Genomic DNA, 20,236 nt, shown 5'->3' with positions numbered 1-20,236 from the left:
AGGTTTGGTTGCTGAGTACGCTTGGAACCGTTGCCAGGCAGCTATGTTCTCCAGAAAGAATCTTCCTGCATCTGTTTACAAAGGGAGGGAGGGAGGAATCTATGGCAACCTTCCTCAGAGGCTGGCCTGGAGGCTGGAGGTTGCTTGCGAACTGGAGCAGCTCCAAGGCCTTGAAGCCGCCTCCCCCCCCCCCACTTTGTAAGATCTTGCCTGGTGAAGAAGCCCATGGAGCTTCGAAAGCTTGCAACAAGTATATTGTGCATTTCAGTTGGCCAATAAAGCATTACTGATGGATTTTTGTTTGTATTTTCCCATCTGGTTTGGAACCAATTTCTTCAACAGAGGATTGATTTGCAACCCTAATCATAGTATTTTCTTTTATTTAAAACAGGCACTATTTCCCCTTAGAAAATCTGCTATACACTCATCCTTCCACATTTGTGGCTTTGACTTTTGCAGCTTTGACTATTCATGGGTTTTATTATGTTCTCTCTAGGAATATGTAAGTCCTCCAACACAACTCTATGGTCAACTTTAACCAAAAGTCACACTGAAGGACCTAGCGAGAACACTCCACTAAGCATTTGTAGCTCCTGCAGTGCAATTCTATGGTCAATGTCTGGCAGATGTTGACCACAGAGTTGCATTGGAGGACCTAGACATTATTAGAGAGATGTTCTCTCATGTAAAAACATAGTGTTTTTGTTATTTATGGTTTTTCCACATTCACAGAGGTCCTGTGCCCCTAACCCCAGCAAATGTGGAGGAACGAGTGTATTCACTATATGCCAAATAAATACTGTATGTATTAGAGTTGTTGTTGTTTTGTGTCTGACCCCCTTTTGGAATACTGTTTTCTTCCTCATGTAAAGCTCCCAGTCTTCCAACTAGCATTTTATATGCAGTATGTTCATAGTTGCTGTTGCTATTGTGTGCCTTCAAGACTTATGGCAACCCTAAAGTGACCCTATCATGGACTTTTCTTGGCAAGATTTGTTTAGAGGTTTGCCATTGCCATCATCTGAGGCTGAGAGCATGCGACTTTCCCAAAGTCACCCAATTTCCTGCCCATAAATCCATAGCCTGTATCCACTCTCAATGTTTCATTCTGGTGGCAGATACCCAAAGAGCAGGTTATATCCAGAACATTTCAATGATATTTCTAGTGCAGAGCTGATATGTCACAATAGACTTTGATGCCATATCTGTATGCTCATGTACATCTATGTGAATGAAATGCATATTACATAATTAACCAGTTAGGACCATTGAGAAAGGTGGGGAAGACAATATTTGGGAGGTATGTGGGAGTCTGGACTGATAATCTATTTGTTTGTTGTGCCAAAAACCAATACAAACCTTAAATTAAAAAATAAAATTAGGAATGTGAGAAGCTACCTAGAGAATATGTCATGCTATACAGATCAGAATTATCAGGGGGGGGGGAACCAAAGGCCCAGCTTTCATGTATCACAGAAATATGTTTGAAAGCAATACAGAAACCTTATAAAATACCTATTTAGGACTATTGATTGAGAAGATTGAGAAAGATGCTTGTTTAAAAATTCTTCATCTTCATGACCAAAATGCATTTATATTTTCTGATCCAACTGTAATTCCAGGGTACTGAGGTTTCATAGTAGGGTATCATGGTTAGAATTATGAGTAGGGCTTACACACTTCCCATTTCCTGAAAACAATGGTAATTAAAATATCCTGTCCATGGGGCTAGTCTGGCTGAATTCATAGTCTTGATTTGAATGGACCCATTCAGTCTATAGGGTTTACCTATGTATTGATTCGCCATTCAACAACTGAATGGTTTGGTTTACTTTACATGGTACTAACCAACAGGATGTCAGCCAGAATACATCAGTTTTGCTTCTTGCCAGAGTGGCTGATTTTTAAAAACAAGAAGCTTTTTAAAATTCCAATTTACACAAAAATGTACACAGACACCCAAATTAGGAAAAAAACATACTAGGTTTGTTGGAACAGTTTTTGTTCCATCTCTTTTGGTCTGTAAAGCAAAACAGAAAACCAAACAGTGCATGACAAATTACTAAAACTACAGAATCTCAAAAGAGGAAGGTACAATAAAATTATCAAACCTGCCTGGAAAAGCTACTAAATCTGGAGTGATATATAAAAAGCACATATGCTTATAGTCCAGGTAGTAGAGAAGAATGTGTTTGAATGTTGCACCCATGCCTGAGTGACAAGGGTGGAGTAAGGGAAATATATTTTTCCTCTAAGAAGGATGAGGAGACAGCATTAAAATGTGCCAAGGTGAAGGCTCTACAGTATTTAGAAATCTCTAGAAAAGTGGTTCCTAAAGGACCAGCCAGTTTGGCCAATAATCAAGAATCTGAAAGCTGAAATTCAAAATATCTGGAGGACCAAAGTTTGGGAACCTCTGCTCTAGGACATAAATTAGCTGGGACAATTTTTTTAAACTAGAATTCCATCTTCTAGGTATTTCAACATCTGTGCCTTTTCTTCATTAAGAACTGCATGCCAGATCCTTTGCTTAATTATCTCTTTGGCTCTGCAGAATCCCAGATATAGGTGTAGATAGCGAAAACCTAACATAGACACTTTACAGAGCGCCAAAAAAGGGCACTCTGCCGGCCGGCACCCGTGGTTGCTGCGCCAGAAAACCGCAGCAGACAAACTGCGCGATTCCCTGGTGCTGCAAAAAGCGGGTTCCTCTTGCGGTGTGGAAATGATGCCGCAAGGCGCCAATGGCACACTTGCAGCATCATTTCTGCGCCGCGACGTGGGGACGCTACGCATCCGCTACGTCAAGATGGCGGCGCCCATGTGTATAGGGCGCCACCATTTTGTACGTGCCGAGCACGTACTTTTGGGCGGTGTGGAACTCGCCAGTTTCTCTTACAACCATCACCCATCTGGAAGGGAAGTTCTATCAAAAGATGAAAGCCTTTTGTCCCAATTATTTTAAAATTTAGTCTGAGCCAGTAGTTAATTATATGGATTTTATTAACAAAATTAACTCTTGTTATGGTAGCAAAATTTTGCATCCTACCTTCCTCCACTATGGACTATTTGGTCAATTTTTAGTCATTTTGTAAGAAGCAGCAGGCCACACCAAGATTCTCTTCTTCACGCTTCCATTTTTGTTGTTGTTTGCACAAAGGCTGGGATTTCCTATCCAGTTTGTTATTTTCTAACTGTAGAGGCGTGTCTATGACTCTAATAAAGTTATTGTCTCACGTAAAACGTGTTCTGTGTGGTTTCTGCAAAATGTGAATCTAGGGGACTAAAAGGTCAGTTCCTGGAGTGTGAAACTAAGGATTTCAGCAGTGGTTAAATGCTGGTACTGTAGCCACAAAGTTGGGAGTTTGGTCCCAGGGGGTTCACTCAGCCTTCCATCCTTTTGCAGGTTGGTAAAATGAGTATCTAGCTTGTTGGGGGCAATTGGCTTACAGATTGTAAACCACTTAGGGAATGTTAGTTCACTTATAAGTGGTACAGAAATGTAAATGCTACTACTACACTATTGCTATCACACAACTCGTTTTTGTTGCACTTGTACTAATGATTACATACCGGTTTAGGAGCACTCACTACCAAATGTCCCTTCATTAGTATGACTGAGCTGTTGTTGGCCCCTTACACTCTCTTCCACCTTCATCCTCAATCCTGCCTTCCTATCCTATGCCCGACCCAACATGCCTTTCGTTTGTGTGGGTTTGTTTTTTCTTAACATAATTCCAGTTATGGTAACTCTATGGTTTTAAACTCCATGGTGTTTTTTTTAAAGAAGTTTTAAAAAACCCATATAGCCCAGCTGTTCTGGAATAGCAAAGGGGACGGGGGAACGGAAAAGACAGTGACATCAAGAGACTGCCCAATACCAGAACCACCAAAAGATGATTCACAGCACCTGGTACTAGAGTGATTTGGAGCTTATTGACAGGTTTTTCTCATCAATGGCAAGGTGTGGGCTAACAGTAATTAGAAGACAAGGTGGCAACAAAGGGAAATATTGTTGTGCGATAGGCATTGCCAAAGATGTTATTATCTAACTTTAATGGCAGTTTAAATGTTGCATGTAATAATTTTATGGTTGTTGAGAAAAACTGGTGTTATTTCTTAATCTGCCCATACTCTACTAGTCTTGGCCACCTTCTGTAAGCCATAAGCCTCCTAGTGACTTGACTTGCCTGCATCCATGATCGCTGGTTAGAAGAACTCTGTTCTTGATAGCAAGATTCACCTGGAGAAGGAGGGCAGAAGCAGGGAAGCAACACAAACCTGGGTTTACCTTTGATTTTTTGTAAAAACAGAGGGACCCTTTATTGAAAGCAGCATATTTCTTCCTTTAAAAAAACAACAAAAAACCTCTTGGCTGTTCTACCCCTCCGCTCAAGCAAACTGAAACTAAAATGACTCTAGGCTGCACTTCCAGTAATAACATATACATATAAAAAATGACTAAGGCTGAGAGGTGTCAACATTTTTTTTTAAAAATGTAAGAAAGGAAAAAGAAACATTGCCCAAAATAATCATATAAAAAAGGCGGTATTGGATAGTCAGGAAAGCTAGTGAAAATCTCCTTCATATGCCAGGCACTTAGTGTTTGTTGCTCCTTAGTTTGGATATGTAGGGAGGTGCCAGAAGACCTAACAGACTAATAGGACCAGGAGGAGAGAGACAGAAGTACTGTGTAATAAATATACTGGTTCCTCACAGACTTCAAAAGAGAACAGCATGTGGTGGGAGATAAGGAAGAAGGGCCTCCTTTCCAGTGTTGGAGGACACTAGATTGTGCGCAAGGATCTGCTTCCAAGGAAATGGCTGGGATACAGCCATGAGATACAAAAGCCACTCAACTCCTTTCAGGTGGGGCTATCCACTGGGGCAGGTAACCGGCCAAAGCATCTTGGGTTTAACCACTGACATAGGAGAAGGTTGGCAAATTCAGAAATGGCCAAATGTGTGGAAGATGATTGTGACAGGAAATTGCATGGATTTGCTCTGCAGACAGGGATGCAGACCTATAGCTATGGAAGCCGCCAGACTCCCAATGATAACACCAGGGGTCCCCCTCTCTTCTTGTTCAGGCCTAACTTGAGACATCTGGGGGCCTCCACCCTAAACCCTGTGAACCACTCAGAAGCATAGAAACCCACCCCACCCGTTACTCTGTGCCCGTTCCCCGAAATCTAAGAGTCTTCCCTAGAAGAATATGCCTGTGCTTTTTTTGTGAAAAGGATTCATGAAAGAAAGAGTGGGAGAGGGGGGAAAGTTAGATGTGCCATGACAGAGAAGTCCCAAAATCTTGCCACAGTCTTTCACTGGTAAATTTGTCTTGTGGTGATGATTCCCAGAATCCCCTTCATCCCTTGGATGTTGTTAACTAGCCCTGTGGATATTGGAGGTAGAACCTGGAGGAACGCAGTCTGGTCAGGTGCAGGGTTATGGGGCCTTGATGAAGAGGCCTCAGATCAAGGGGGATGATGTCCACAATCTTTGTCCATTAGTGTAAGAATCCATGGTCCCTTTGGGGTTCAACTCTTAGGTCTCCCATTTGAGAGTCTGTAACAGTCAACACGCCAAAACGAGGTTCTAGCTAATCCCAATCTCCAGCAACAGGGGCTAGAGTGTCCCTGCTCATGCCTTGCTTTCCGACGGGCTCTCTCCAAGCATGTTGGCGATCTCACTGAAAGATGGGCGGTCCTTTGGGCTGGCAGCCCAGCAGCACTGCATCACCTTATAGAACTTGGAGGGACAACCCTCTGGATGGGGAAGCTTCATCTTCCCAGATTGTAAACCTAAAGATGGAGAGAAAAACCAGAGAGTAAGGACCAGTAAAACTTGGTAAGGAGCATGCATGCAATATTGTAGTTCAGCAGTGAGCATCTCAACAATACTTCAACTTTATTTTTACTTGCCTTCAGGCTGCATTTTAGGCCCTTCTTACTATTTCCCTGTTCTTTTTCTCCAACACAGATTGGCTCTGCATAGGCTGTCAAGAAGCTTATTTTTTGGCTAAGAGAGGGCTGGAGGGAGGGAAGATTCTGAAGGACCTATTATTGTGGGACACAGAGCCTGGTGCAACAAAACAAGCAGTGGCCAGAAGCTTATTTCTTATTTTGCAAACCCTCCTTTGAGGGATGGGGAGGGACAGGGAAAAACAAGGTGCAGGGAAGGTGCTGAATCACTAGTCCTGGAGGCTTCAATATGCAGCAATTCCCCATTTGTACCTACTCATTCCTTTTGGTATGTATGGGGAGGCAGGAGAGAGCAGGATCTTCCTCCCTGGCTTAGAAGGGTGGCAGATTTTGTTGAGGCAGATGCACACTCAGGGTTGCCTTGCAAGTACTGACTAGACTCCTGCTTCCTTCACCTCCTCCTACCCCATTCACCTTCTTTCCTCTTCATCCAACTGGAAAACAGCTCTCAAGAGGGAACCCAAAATAAGTTCCAACAGTTCCACAGTTGTTCTTTTTGATTGGGAATTAACATTAGGGAGCTATCACATCTGAATGTTTCCTCCTCCAGCCTTAACTGCTGTATTGGATGAAGGCCAAATTGCTACTGCAAACTAGTATATTTCATTTGGCCTGGAAGGGAGTGAATAGGCTAGCCTGAAGATAGAGGCTCCTCCCTCCATAACTGTCATCCTTCGGCTTGGGAGGGAGTGAATAGGCTGGCCCAGCTCCATCAGGGCTAGCCTGGAGAAGAGCCCTCCCTCTAGTCCATCTGCCTTGGTCCAGGAATCAGAGGGAGAGAAGAACCATTGGACTTCATCCCCTCCCCCCCACCATTCCCTTCTCCTTTTGTGTCGTGTCTTTTAGATTGTAAGCCTGAGGGCAGGGAATTGTCTTATTAAAAATAATAATTGTAAGCCGCTCTGAGAGCCATTAGGGCTGAAGGGCGGGGTATAAATAATGTAAATAATAATAAATAATAGTAGTATATCGTAATGCTGTGCACAAAGACAAAACCCTATCAGGATTCCAGCCACAGTGTATAAAACTGTGATAGCTGAAAATCAAACTGTTTCCCAACTTGAGTTTGATCATAGCCTTTCCAGCCATAGGGAAAAAAAAGCATGAGGAAGTATAGGTACTCCCTGGTTAAACAAAATTTTCAAGTATTATTCAAGACTGGATGTGTTACTCTTTGACGGTGTCCACATACAGCTGGCTGGACATCACGTTTGATGGCATTTAATTGTTTTGGGCAATGTGCCCATTTTAAACCATGTTCCAAGTAATTGTTATTCCTAACTCAGAATAAAATGACTGCAGCTTTGAATGCCAATTAAACAGATCAACTTTTCCTTTGCTTCTCCCAGACATAAAAATAATTCTGTATTAACATGTGCCATCTGCAGAGCTTAGAAAAGTTATTTTGGACTACAACTCCTAGAATCCCCCAGCCAGCAACCCACTAGCAATACTAGCACAGTTAAGCTGGGAGTTAATAGTCCAGGAAAATAAATTTCCCAGATTCTGTCCACCTGCTTGCTGTTGCAGAGGTGGAGTGCATTCTCATAGAAAAATCACTGCACCCTACTATTAACTGGTGAAGTTATAAAGACAGATTGCAGGCCCATGATATTTCTGTTCCCTCTTGTGATTTGGACTTCTCTGACCTCTTATTTTTTCTCATCTTCTTGCTGACCCCAGAATACCCAGCACTATCAAAACAGATCCAAGTAGTGATTAGACATGATGAGCAGCTTATCTTCCAGTGCTTCAGGCTTCTTGCCATATCAGATAAACTAACAGTGCTTAATATCTCAATAATGTTTTTGAGTTATTCTTAAATGGTTCACTTATTTTATCTCCTTGTACTACCATTATCCCTGTACTGCAGATGGGGGAGGGAAAGGAGTTTGGCTTGTTCAGGACCACCCAGTGAGTTCTGAACATGGAACAACCTAATCTGTAGTTCAGTTTGTTACAGCACAAACCTGTATCAGACTAGTTACAAGAAAAGCTCCACTGAGTTAGCCAGTCTTAGGCGGGATACAGACCACCCCTTTCCCTGACGGATCGGGGCCTCAGCGGCCTCAGCAGCAAACCCAGAGGCCCCGATCTGCTGCTCTCCAGGTCTTGGGGAAGCGGCAAAATGCTGCTTCCCCATGGCCTGGAAAGGGGTGTCCTTGGGGCTTCATGACCCAAGGACACCCCGACAGCGGCTGGGAAAGAGAGAAAGGGGCTGCTCAGCCCCTTTCTCTTCTGTATTGCTGGTGCGGCTGTTTAAAGGCTGCGCCAGCGATACACGCAGCAAAAAGAGCTCCGTTTCGCCCGTGCCCCGCCATTTGGCTGCAGTGCGGCCGTGACGTCGTAATGGTGGCGGCCATGTAAATAGGACGCTGCCATTTTGATGGCGCGGTTACGTGCTAGGGTTGTGGGGTGTCTGTAAAGGCAACCCTAGCACGTATCCAGGCCGGCGCAAAGTGGATACCGCCTTAGGTAAATAAATATAGGACTGCAGTGACAGACACTATACTATAGCAGATTTTATTAAACATGTCCTATCAAGCTTGAACAGAGCCTGGATCTGTAGTTTGAGTGGAGGAAATCTGAGGAGTTTTTAGGGGTTTTCTTGGCAAGTTTTGTTTAGGAGGGGGTTTGACTTTGCCTTCTTGAGGCTGAGAGAGCACGGCTTGCCTACGGTCAACCAAAGGGTTTCCATGGCTGAGCAGAGATTCAAACCCTGGTCTCCAGGTCATAGCCCAATGCTCAAACCACTACACCAAGCTGGATCTTGCTGTTGAACAACAATCCCCATAACCCCTCAGCCAGCAGTGTCAGTATCTGGATAGCCCAATGTTCCCCATTCTTTCTGTATTTCTATGAGAACAAAGTAGCTTTTTAAAAGAAAGGATGTAAAGGTGAATTTTTCTTGCAAATGTGCTCCCTTCATATTGCACAATCTGTACTTATGCAGATTTTGCCACTCTATAAAGATCAGTGAATACTGGTCATAAAAATATATGGCACTTAGATTTCAGTATCTAAGCATTTCATCTTTTATTCTGATCAAGTTCTTGGCTTTTGAGGTAAGCTTGAAAGCATGCTGGCAATGCATGGGTAAAGCTTAAGAATCCCTAAGGGTGAAGCAGAATGATTAGTGCTTGACACTCTGATCAGATCTGAATAAATTTGCGTCTGAGAAAAAGTAACAGTTCTGAAGAAAGCAAGAAACTACATTGTTTTTAAAGGGTGCTGCAAGTTTTGTAGCAAGCTTCTTTGTGTTAGTAGGGGCATGCTCCTTTTCTCACATTGAGGAAAAAATGCCCCTCAGAAGACTGTCCTTGTCACTGAGTGTTTTGTGTGTGTGTGTGTGTGTGTGTGTAATTATTTGTAGTAAAAATAAAGATTTTTAAAGCCTGTAGAGCAGCCATTGAGGTACACCTTAAAGTTTATAAAAATGTTTTTTTAAAATAAATTAACCAAATAATATCTAAAACATCCTGCACAAATAATTGGGGGGGGGGGGGGGGGGAGAACTAGGTTACAGAATTTCATGTGCATTCAAAGGCACAAATCATTGTAGACATTGAAGACAAGAAATTGGTTTCACCACCTTCTCATTTGCACCCAGCTTCTAAACCCACTCAAGTGTCTTTTATTGCTTTTTGGGGTCTCCTATTTCTTTTTTCACTGAGCAGATGTGCCTTTCTGTTGGCAGAGCTTGGCTGGAATCATGCAATGCCCATGGGATTGTACATATATTGCTACGCAAGGAAAAAGCACCAGTGATTGTCATATACCTGCTAGCACCTCTTCATCTGCCATCTTGGAATAGGGCATTTCGCCCAGTGTGAATATTTCCCACATGACAACCCCAAAGGACCAGACATCAGACTTTGTAGAGAATTCATCCTCCAAGACAGCCTCTGGGGGCATCCAGCGAAGTGGAATCCAGGCTTGGTGGTAATGATAGTATTCGCTGATCATAAGGAAGAAAAAGACAAATCAGTTTTGTACTAAAAACGAAACTCTGCTGCCAGCCCAGCCACACCAAAGGGACCTTAGTGACTTCTTACCTGTTGTAAACATCCTTGCTGAGGCTTAGGCTTGATACTTTCACCTGCCTTTGTGCGCTGACAAGGCAGTTCCGAGCTGCCAGGTCTTTGTGTACAAATCTGTTGTTGGAGAGATGCTCCATCCCCAGTGCCACTTGGCAGCAGAAAGATACCTGTTGGGAAAAGGCAGACGCCTGCTCCAATAATGCTACTATTATAATGACATAACCCCATAATTGGCAGTTGGAAAGAGTGGAAAATAAGGCTTCTAGTGTCTTACACCAACTGTACCATCACTATTCCTGAAAATATTATAAAATATTAATGACAGGGATGCATTTTCTAAAGTTTGCAGATTGTTTTCGTTTTCAGTGCAAAAGACAAAAAAAATCGTTTCACATACATTTTTTTTTGCCTCTATTGCATATATGTATGCTACAACCTTGCTCTTTTATGAGTACTCAAGCTCATCCCATCTTAGTGCTATCATACCCAAGCCATTTCCAAACTACCTCAGAACACCAGATCTAATTTTTCTTATTCTAATGGCATCTCAGCTGTGCCCTGGGCCAAATTTAAAGATGTGGAGAGCTCTTGAATGACACCAGGAGCAAAACATGCAAAACAGTTTCTATGCATTTCAGCCTGATTTCAATCATGCTAATAACTCTTCCCTCCAAAATGAAGGGGTTTACCAGCCCAGGTGAAAGCAGGAGTGTAATAATGAAAGCTACAAAAGCCAATGTTTTGTCCCTGGGCCATTCTGGAGCTTGTATGGACTGCTAGAAATGGTCCTTGGTTCTGTGCCAGCTACGCTAAGAAGGTAACATTAAAATGGAGCCAAATCTTATCCATAAAGCCCACCTTAGTAAAGATCAACTTGGTAGGGAGAGTTGTTTTGAACTTGCAAGAGGAGTGATATAGAAGGGTAGGGTAAGGGTAAAGCAAGTGAAAAAGAAGGGGATAATGTAGGGATTGGTAACTGTGTGAGGGCCAGGAGGCAATTCTGTCCCTTCTGCCTCTCCCTTGTGGACCATACCCTACCACAGAACTTCAATTTTTCTAAAACACACTATGGCACTTTTTTTCAGAGCTCCTCTCAAAATGGTGACTGGAAGTGCCATTATATCACTTCTTGTCACAATTCTGAGTGATTTAAACAAAAAAGAGGTATGAAAGATTTGGTTCCTTTCTCCCACATTTTGAATGTGGAGGGGGCACCTTCTGTGCAGTGGATGAAAATCGCCTGAAAACTACTATGATTTTTTAAAAAGGGGGTCAGGGGATTGTTAGGGGGCTACAAAAGTGGGGTCCCAGAGGTTGGATGTGGCCCAAGGGCCACACTTTTCACACCATTCAGTTAAAGGGTTGCAAGAAAAGTGTTTCTCCTAGCTGAAGAATAAACTGTCCTATTCATTAGGTTGAACTCCATTTCCTATATATCATAGCGAGTTTGGCTATGATGGCAGCAGTATTTCATCAGCATTTGGAGGGCCAACATTTATTTACCCCTACTACAGGCTATATGGCACCTCAAAATGCCTAGTCAATGCTACTGCCAGATATGTCTCATTCTTCTTTCACAAGTAAACCCCAGCTACAGAGCAGCTAGGAAGGGTATACATTTGCCCCTCTTGCCCGAAAGGGAGAGGAGAGCACAACTGGGTGCCCGCCCTCACCGGTCCTGAGGATGGTATGCGAGGGGTGTGAATCTTTCCTGGTGAATGAATGTTTTGCTACTTTACCTTCTGTTTTGTACTAATGGGTTGAGGCTTGAGTTTCTCATCTTTAGTTCTGGAAATCCTCAGGAACTGCTTCAGGTCTCCCTAGCAGGAAAAAAAAGTACTACTTTGAGAAACAGGCAGGGATAGTCTTGAGACTGCCAGCCAGTAGAACAGTCCTAATCTTTACCCAGGCATTGTCGTCTCTTCCCTGTTATACCAAGATGACCAAAAAAGTATGTGCATTATTGCTTCATTCTAGTATCCCGTATCTGGAATTCTGAAATCCAAAATACTGTTCGACCTTGGTATCCATGGAAAATCTATTCTGGACCTCTCCCCCCACGGAGACCAAAAAACGCAGGGCCCCAAGTCCCGTTGCACCTAATGGTGGTGCAATGTGCACCCACCCACTAGTGCAGCCATGTGCACGCACCACCTTTGGGGACAATGGGGCTTGCCGTTTGTGGGTGCTTAAAACTGCGGATGGCACACCTGCGGATAAAGAGGCCCCACTGTAATCCAAAATCGAAAAAATGTCTACGTGGGTGGCTGAGAAAGTGACACCTTCGATTGCTGATGCTTCAGTGTACACAGACTTTGTTTCATGCACAAATTATTAAAAATATTATGTATAAAATTAGGTGTATATGAAACATAAATGAATTTAATGTTTAGAATAGGGTACCATCTCCAAGGTATCTCGTTATGTATATGCAAATATTCCAAAATCCAAAAAAATTCACAATCCAAAACACTTCAGGTCCCAAGCATTTTGGATAAGGAAGACTGCATTTCATATTTTTGTAGAATATAACATAAACTTATAGACATTAGATATGACTGTCATTAACTTTTGTGAGTATGATTCTTCTAATCCAGATTGTTTTATAATCCTTTATCCCCATTCCTTGAAAAGTTGTAAGCGGCCAGCTGGTGGGGCATCGCTTTCACATACAAGATAACTTTTCCTGTAGAATTCAAGCTCTCTCTTTGCCGCAAATTCAACTGTCAATCTAAAAGGGTGGAACATCTACTTAAGCTGCTGACATCTGCCTCCAGAGTTGACAGGAAAAGGATCACCTATTTTATTTGCCACTGAAAACCTTACCCAACAAATCTCTGCTGTCTATCTAGTTTTACCTAAGGACTTTTGCTGACAACTAATTGATTCTCTTAGCAGTTGCCAAAAGAAATGGCAGCCCAGATTTAACTGGCCTGAAACATAACAGCAAAACAATCTCTTGCAAAAGTTGACAGTCCTCTTACCAGATCCACATATTCCAGAATCATATAATGAGGCTCTGCTTCCCGGCACAGTCCAAGAAGTCGCACCACATTACTGTGGTTCAGTTTGCCAAACATCTCAAATTCTCGCCTGAAGTCCAACTGCAGCTGTTCATCCCTGGTTTGGAGGCTCTTGACTAGAACAAGCACCTCAGTTTCATTGTCTTCAATGCCTTTTGCCTTGGCCAAGAATACTTCTCCAAACTCACCCTTTCCTAAAAGGAGATGAGAGTTTGCAGCTATACTTCACAGCATGTACATGATACTCCCGTGCAAGACTAGCTTTATACAGTGGACCCTTGTTATACACTGGGGTTTGGTTCCAAGATCTGCCGTGTATAACAAAATCCGTGTATGCTGAAGTCCCATTACATATAATGACAAAGCAAGATGGTGTCCCTTATAAAAATGGAAAATCAAGGTAAATTTATACTTTTTTGGAACATTTTCAAACCGTGTATGCTTAAATCCGTGTATAAAAAGGGCTGACTGTATTCAAATATTGCACTTGGATATTTGCTACAGCCTCTTTATCAATCATCCAGAAATCAGACCATTGGTCCACCCAGCCCAGTGTTGTCAACTCTCATTGTTTTCTAGTCATACCTGCAAATATTTGGTATTCCCTGACACTCTCTCACCCAAGTAATAAACTCAATCCTGCATGTCTTCCGAAATCAGATAAAATTGGGTGAGTGCAGTGTGGTATAGGGGTCTTAAGACAGTAACATTTGATATCCAGGTCACACCTTGAAGTAGATATATCTACAGATGTTCACTTTGTGAAGTATATCTATAAAGCTTTCAGAAGTGTCACATGGCTCATGTTATAACATCCAGATTTAACAGGAGTTAACAAATTATGTGCAACAACCACATGAATTTCTCTCTCTCCAGTCAGTCAACATCTTTACCAGTTGCTGATCTACTTCCAGATGCAATTCGAAGACCCAATGAAAGTCGCTTCATGAATGGCATTTGCCTGCACATTGGGCAGAGGTGCATAAAGTGGGCAGACTAAATACATTGCAACTGCCCCATTCATATACACCATATGTCAAGTGCATAGGGAAAACAGAGACAAATATAAACTATGGAAATGGAAGGAAATTATTTCAGCATACGTATTTACAGTGCTAGGATTGGGAAAGAGAAAGTATCATGTTGGGGGGGGGGGGAGAGAACAGGGTAGTTTATTAATTTAAAATGAATTAACATATGTGCATTTTAAGTGCTTAATTAAAAACAGTACTTATAAGTACATGTATGCAAATGATAAATGGGTTACCTTATTCTACTGTTGCTTCATAATACAGTGAAAACACCAAGGCCATCATTTCAATTACTGTACCTCATTTTAATCTCTGGAGAGTATTAACATTAAACCTAGTCAGCTATTTAGCAATGATATGAACAGGATACTCAACTGTAACTGTGGTTCTTTGAGTGGTGATCTGTGCCCTCACACAATTGGGTACTGCGCCTGCGCAGAGACTCCATTCAGAAGCTGAAAAGCTGAGCAGATTGGCGGAAGCTCTGCTCACTCGCATGCACTGAGCATGCCCAACTCCACCAATCTAGCTCCTCCTTCAGTTCTCTTTCGTCCACCGCAAGAGAAACATCTTCGGTTTGCTCCTGAGCTGAGTAGATTTCTACTGTACGGTAGACTTTTTGTCTTTTCTCCCTTTCACTTTCCCTTACTGTATGGTAGATTTTTGTCTTCTCTCCCTCTTTTTCGAGCATTGCCCTCTAAAAATTTGATTGTTTGTGAGAGCGAAATGCTGCCGGCCTGGACAGGCCTACCACTTCTAGGCCTTTTATGTTTAAACATTGCTCCGAATGTGACCAGAAAATTGCTTTCAATGACGGTCATTCTAAGTGCTTTTTTTGTTTAGGGGAAGCCCAGATTTCTGATAGGTGCCCCCATTGTAGAGCTTTCACTGCGGTGACTCTTAGGAATAGAGCCTCCAAACTTAAATCTTTCTTGTGGGAGCGCTCTCTCTCTGTTGCACAAAAATCCGCTTTGGCTGTAGATCCTTTGGGAAGAATTCCCATCCACAAAGTTCAACCAATTCCCAAAATTTCAAAGCTTTTGACATCGACAATTGCTACCTACACGTCGACATCGATCTCGGCTCTTGCATCAGCGACATCAATGTCGACAGCCTTGATGTCACAGCCATCTTCTTCAGAGCCTTCATTGCCTCAGGAGGTCCTCTCTGTCTCCCAACAGAGACCTCAGAAAGCCAAGAAGAGGCTTGACTATTCCCCTGCTTCCCACGTCAAACCCAAAAAGAAGCCTAAACCTAAGGTGGCGGCTGCCCCTTCAACTGCTTCAGCCCTGACGTCGGCCTCGTCTTCGTTATCTGCTTCGACATTGATAGCTTTAGCTGTGGCTAAGCTTGACTCCACCTTGGCTTTCTCCATGCCTGCCTCGACATCGGCAAATGATTTGCCATCCCACATCCCAGTCACTGTTTTAGATTCGGCATCAAGGGCTATGGACTCAACATCAATGGCTATCTCTATGCCTACGCCATTGCCTGTCGCTACTCTGGTCCCAACAACAATCTCTCCTCTGCCTCCCGTTCCAGCTGTGGTACTGGCACAGATCCTGGCAACTACATTGAGAGCATACAGACACTCCTTTTCGCCTCCGCCTCCTTGAAGGCAGTTGCCGGCCGGAGTCCACAGGTCCTCTTCATCTCGAGACCGAGACGGATACAGATACGGCTCACCTCATTCCTCAGGCTCCTATGTCGTTCATTATCAAGCTGAAGAATATTGGAGAGAACGGCCCTCATCATACAGATCCTACTATCCTTCCTATAGAAATCGATATCATTACCACGATCTCCGCAATGACTCCCCTTCTCGCTATCAATGCTGCTCTCGCTCACCTCCTTGACATCATTCTCGATCACCTTCTCAGTGTCTAGAGATGATGGCCGCTACTGTACCCCGTTGCCACCACCTAGAACTACAGCCACTGTCTCCCGCCCTCCAGCTTCACCCATTCGCTCTATGGCAGAGACCCTTGTCTCGACATCGATGCTGACGCCCATTCCATCAATAATCCCGATTGTACCCTCAACGTCAATGGTCCCGTCGTCAATTCCTCAGTTAGTTCCATCTGTAGCCCTCTCTATACCTACGATGATACACTCTACTGAGGAATCCACATATGAGACAGAGCTATCCCCTCATTCTCCATCACCAGTGATAGCTTCTCCTCAGGAAGTAGTTGAAGATACCACGCCTCAGTCCCCCATCGAGGACATTCACCTTTTCTCGGATGTTGTTGACAGGATGTCCAGGACCATAGGTCTTCATGTTGACCAACCTCCTAAACCGCCTAGGGACCCGGTTTATGGTATTTTGCCTGTTCCTAACCAGCCGGCAGTCCTTCCATTTTTGGCCTCCTTGTCCGATGTAATGGCCCTATCATGGCACAAACCTGCTTCTGTGACCCCGGTGTGTAAGAAACTTGAGGGCATGTACAAGGTTCAGCCAGATACAGCTCCATACCTCTTCTCCCATCATGCACCCAATTCTCAGTGGTTGAAACCACTACAAAATCATCAGGCAAGACTCACTCTGCCCCAGTAGACAAAGATGGCAGACGTATGGACATCTTCGGATGCAGATTCTATTCTGCTGCTGCCCTGAATGCCATGGTCGCCAAACTCCAAGCCTGTATGGCAGCCTACCAGAAGTTTCTTTGGGACAAGATGGCTTCTTTCATCCTCTGTCTGCCTGAAGAACAAAAATCTGCAGCTCACAAACTCTCACAAACAATCAAATTTTTTATTTTCTGGAATAAAGGGAAAGGGAGAAAAGACAAAAAGTCTACCGTACAGTAGAAACCTACTCAGCTCAGGAGCAAACCGAAGGACAAAAGAGAACTGAAGGAGGAGCTAGACTGGCGGGGTTGGGCATGCTCACTGCAAGGGAGTGGGCGGGGCTTCCGCCAATTCGCTCAGCTTTTCAGCTTTTGAATGGAGTCTCTTGCACAGGTGCAGTACCCAATTGTGTGAGGCACAGAGACCACGAAGAAGAATCAGAATTACCATTCCTGCTAAAGAGGAGTTCCCTGCAACATTCTCACAGTGTCTGGAAAGACTTCTTAAGTAACTTCACCACTTCCCTTTCCTTCCCCTGTAAGTCTGTAGCTTGAAATGGCAGATTGTGAGAAACAAATAAGTCAGTATCCCTCTTGTTTTGCAAAATTCACAAAGGACAGGCATATATTGGACCACGTAAAACCAAAAACAAAAGAAAAACAAAAGAAATTGTGTGCAGGCACTACCTTATTTCTCCATATTATGCAGTACATAGGTCAATTTTATGTCTTCTCTCTTTAAAACTATGAAACAAATACAGCCTTTCATTTTTGCTGCCTCAGCAAAATCTGGTTCATGTTCTCATTTTTCCTTTAGCTATTGGAACTCTTGACAACTCTAGTCCTCCACTGTCTCCCCTTCATCTCCTCAAATCTGTACACCAGTCTGCTGTCAAAACCATTCAGCCCTCTTTCTGCTCTCTTCATATGACACTCTTCCTTAAACCACTACACTTCTTGCCTGCTCCCAAAACTAGCAAAACTCAAAGCCCCTTGTGGCCTCTTACTTGTCTATTCTTATGTATCAATATAACCCTGTCTATGATTTTTGCTCTTCCAGCTCTACTACTGCCATCGCCCAAAGATTTCTTGCTCCTGCAAAAAGACTTTTCTCTTTTGCTGCCCAAGTAGCTGGAAGTACCCCCCAGGAACACCTGTGTGATATCACCCCACTTAAGTACATGAAACTGAAGACATCTCACATTGCTTCCTTGTCCCCTATACCTTTGCTAGTTCAAATTTTACATTGTAGGGACTGGTCTTCTTGTTCTCTACAGCAAAGATGGGAACTATGTGCCCTCCATATGTTGTGAAACCACAAATCTGAGTATTCCCTACCATTGCCTATGCTGGCTAGGACAGCTGGGAGCTGCAGTTCCACAACATCTGGAGAGCTGCACTGTTCCCACTCCTGTAAAGTGTCATACACTTTACCCATGATGGCAAAATATAAACAGAAAATAAAAACTTTGATAAATTACTAAATACCTTAACTGGCTAAAGGTGAAGCACACATTCCAAAAGCCTCCTGATAGATGCAAAAAAGGAGAATATCTCTTAATTAAAAAAATGTTTTGACTGACTAGAAAGGCAAATACTCGCAGAAGGCAAATACTCTCTCCAAAGGCATTGTTATACAGTGCGCCCGCGTCATACGGAGCCCGCTTTACGCGGCTTTCAGCTTACGCTGAAAGCCACGTGGGGAGGAAAGGGTGGCATGTCCCACAGGGATGAATGGGGTGCACGCCTGTGGTGTGTGCATGCTGTCACACCACCGCGTACACGAGCCCCATTCATTTAAATGGGGCTGGAGCATAAGCGTTATTTGTTTTACGTGGGGGAGTCCAGAACAGATCCCCCACGTAAACAAAGGGCGCACTATATTTTCCTTTCAGAGAGAATTCAATGCTGCTTCTAAGGTTATGCCTCCTAGGACAGGTCTGGCCTGCTTAACCATGAAAATATGTTGTTTATTGTTTTCTTCATAAACAAATTTAAGTGACTGAATAAAACTCAGATATTTAAGTAGAGATTTCCTTTCTACCAAAAATCAGATCACAGACTTACAAAAGTTTTATACCAGAATGTGCCCAGGGAGAAAAGCAGGGCATGTGTCTATGTGTGCACATGCAAGGGTGAGAAGAGCCACTCAGGAGGATCTTAATTATGACCATGGCACTGTTTGGTGAGCTTTCCTGTGCACTATTAAACAAACAGGAAGCAGAATGCAACATACCCAAGGGAGTGATTGTCTGCAGACTGGAGCGGGGCAAATGCATCTTATCACCAGCGCTGTGCCTCTTGCTAGCTGCAGAGCTGCTGCCAAGATTGTTCAAAGCCACTTCTTCCTGAATCTCGGCAGTGGTCTGTCCATTTTGCAGCAAAGTGCCTCCTGAAAGGAAAAATATAGGTTTTAAAAAAAGATAATTGACAAGGGGTCACATTTGTGGATCTTGTGTCATATGTTTGAGGTTGACAAATACCACAATTCTCAGCCTTCCAGTGGTGTTGGAAGTGTACATGGTTGCAAACGAAGGCAGACGTCAGGGAAATCTCAGGCTCTGCAGCCCCATAATTGCTAATCACTTCAATCCATCTGTGGCATACACCACAACAAGCTGTTAAACTGTAACCAGAATACTTGGTTACAGGGCGAAAAAATGAAATGCACAGATATAGGATGGGGGACACCTGGCTTAAGGAGACAACATGTGAAAGGGATCTAGGAGTCCAAGTAGACCACAAGTTGAACATGAGTCAACAGTGCGATGCGGCAGCTAACAAGGCCAATGCGATTTTAGGCTGCATCAATAGAAGTACAGTGTCTAGATCAAGGGAAGTAATAGTGCCACTATATTCTGCTCTGGTCAGGCCCCACCTGGAATATTGTGTCCAGTTCTGGGTGCCACAATTCAAAAAGGACATTGAGAAACTGGAGCGTGTCCAAAGGAGGGCGACTGAAATGGTGAAGGGTCTGGAAACCTTGCCCTATGAGGAACGCCTTAGGGAGCTGGGGATGTTTAGCCTGGAGAAAAGAAGGTTAAGCGGTGATATGATAGCTGTTTAAATATTTGAAGGGATGTCATATTGAGGAGGGAGCAAGCTTGTTTTCTTCTGCTCCAGATACTAAAATATGGAGCAATGAATGCAAGCTCCAGGAAAAGAGATTCCATCTCAACATTAGGAGGAACTTCCTGACAGTAAGGGCTGTTCGACAGTGGAACACACTTCCTCGGAGTGTAGTGGAGTCTCCCTCCTTGGAGGTCTTCAAACGGAGGCTGGATGGCCATCTGTCGGGGATGCTTTGATTTGGATTTCCTGCATGGCAGGGGGTTGGACTGGATGGCCCTTGTGGTCTCTTCCAACTCTATGATTCTATGATACCTGGACTAACTGAAATATTCTGAGGTGAATGCAGAGGCATATAGGAAGCTCTCTTCCTCCCTATGCAAGGTTGCCTTACCCTGAATGTCTTCTCCTGACAACTACACTCCTACATATGCAGCAACCAGTGCAGAACTGATACCTTGCTGATGCTATCGCACAACTTTTTAATTTGACCTACTAACAAGCAAATAATTCTTCAGCTTT

The 20,236-nt window shown here is 43.5% G+C and overlaps 1 protein-coding gene across 2 annotated transcripts in view; it reads right to left on the bottom strand.

Moving 5' to 3' along the window:
• Positions 1-2,013: 2,013 nt before the first annotated feature.
• Positions 2,014-20,236, bottom strand: part of PTK7 (protein tyrosine kinase 7 (inactive)) — a 128,398-nt gene continuing 110,175 nt past the window's right edge. For both annotated transcript variants that reach the window (XM_089529118.1, XM_089529119.1), the window contains exons 15-20: positions 18,882-19,037; positions 13,006-13,238; positions 11,761-11,841; positions 10,037-10,188; positions 9,761-9,939; positions 2,014-5,801 (exon numbers count right to left, since the gene is read on the bottom strand). In XM_089529118.1, the coding sequence (XP_089385244.1) occupies positions 5,641-5,801; positions 9,761-9,939; positions 10,037-10,188; positions 11,761-11,841; positions 13,006-13,238; positions 18,882-19,037 (962 nt within the window). In that variant the 3' untranslated portion in view covers positions 2,014-5,640. The remainder of the gene's footprint in view (positions 5,802-9,760; positions 9,940-10,036; positions 10,189-11,760; positions 11,842-13,005; positions 13,239-18,881; positions 19,038-20,236) is intronic.

This window comes from Sceloporus occidentalis, unplaced genomic scaffold, assembly GCF_023333645.1.
Source record: "Sceloporus occidentalis isolate IW3139 unplaced genomic scaffold, rSceOcc1.0.p SCAF_6, whole genome shotgun sequence".
Taxonomy (NCBI): Eukaryota; Metazoa; Chordata; class Lepidosauria; order Squamata; family Phrynosomatidae; genus Sceloporus; species Sceloporus occidentalis.
This window is presented reverse-complemented; position numbering and strand designations above follow the sequence as displayed.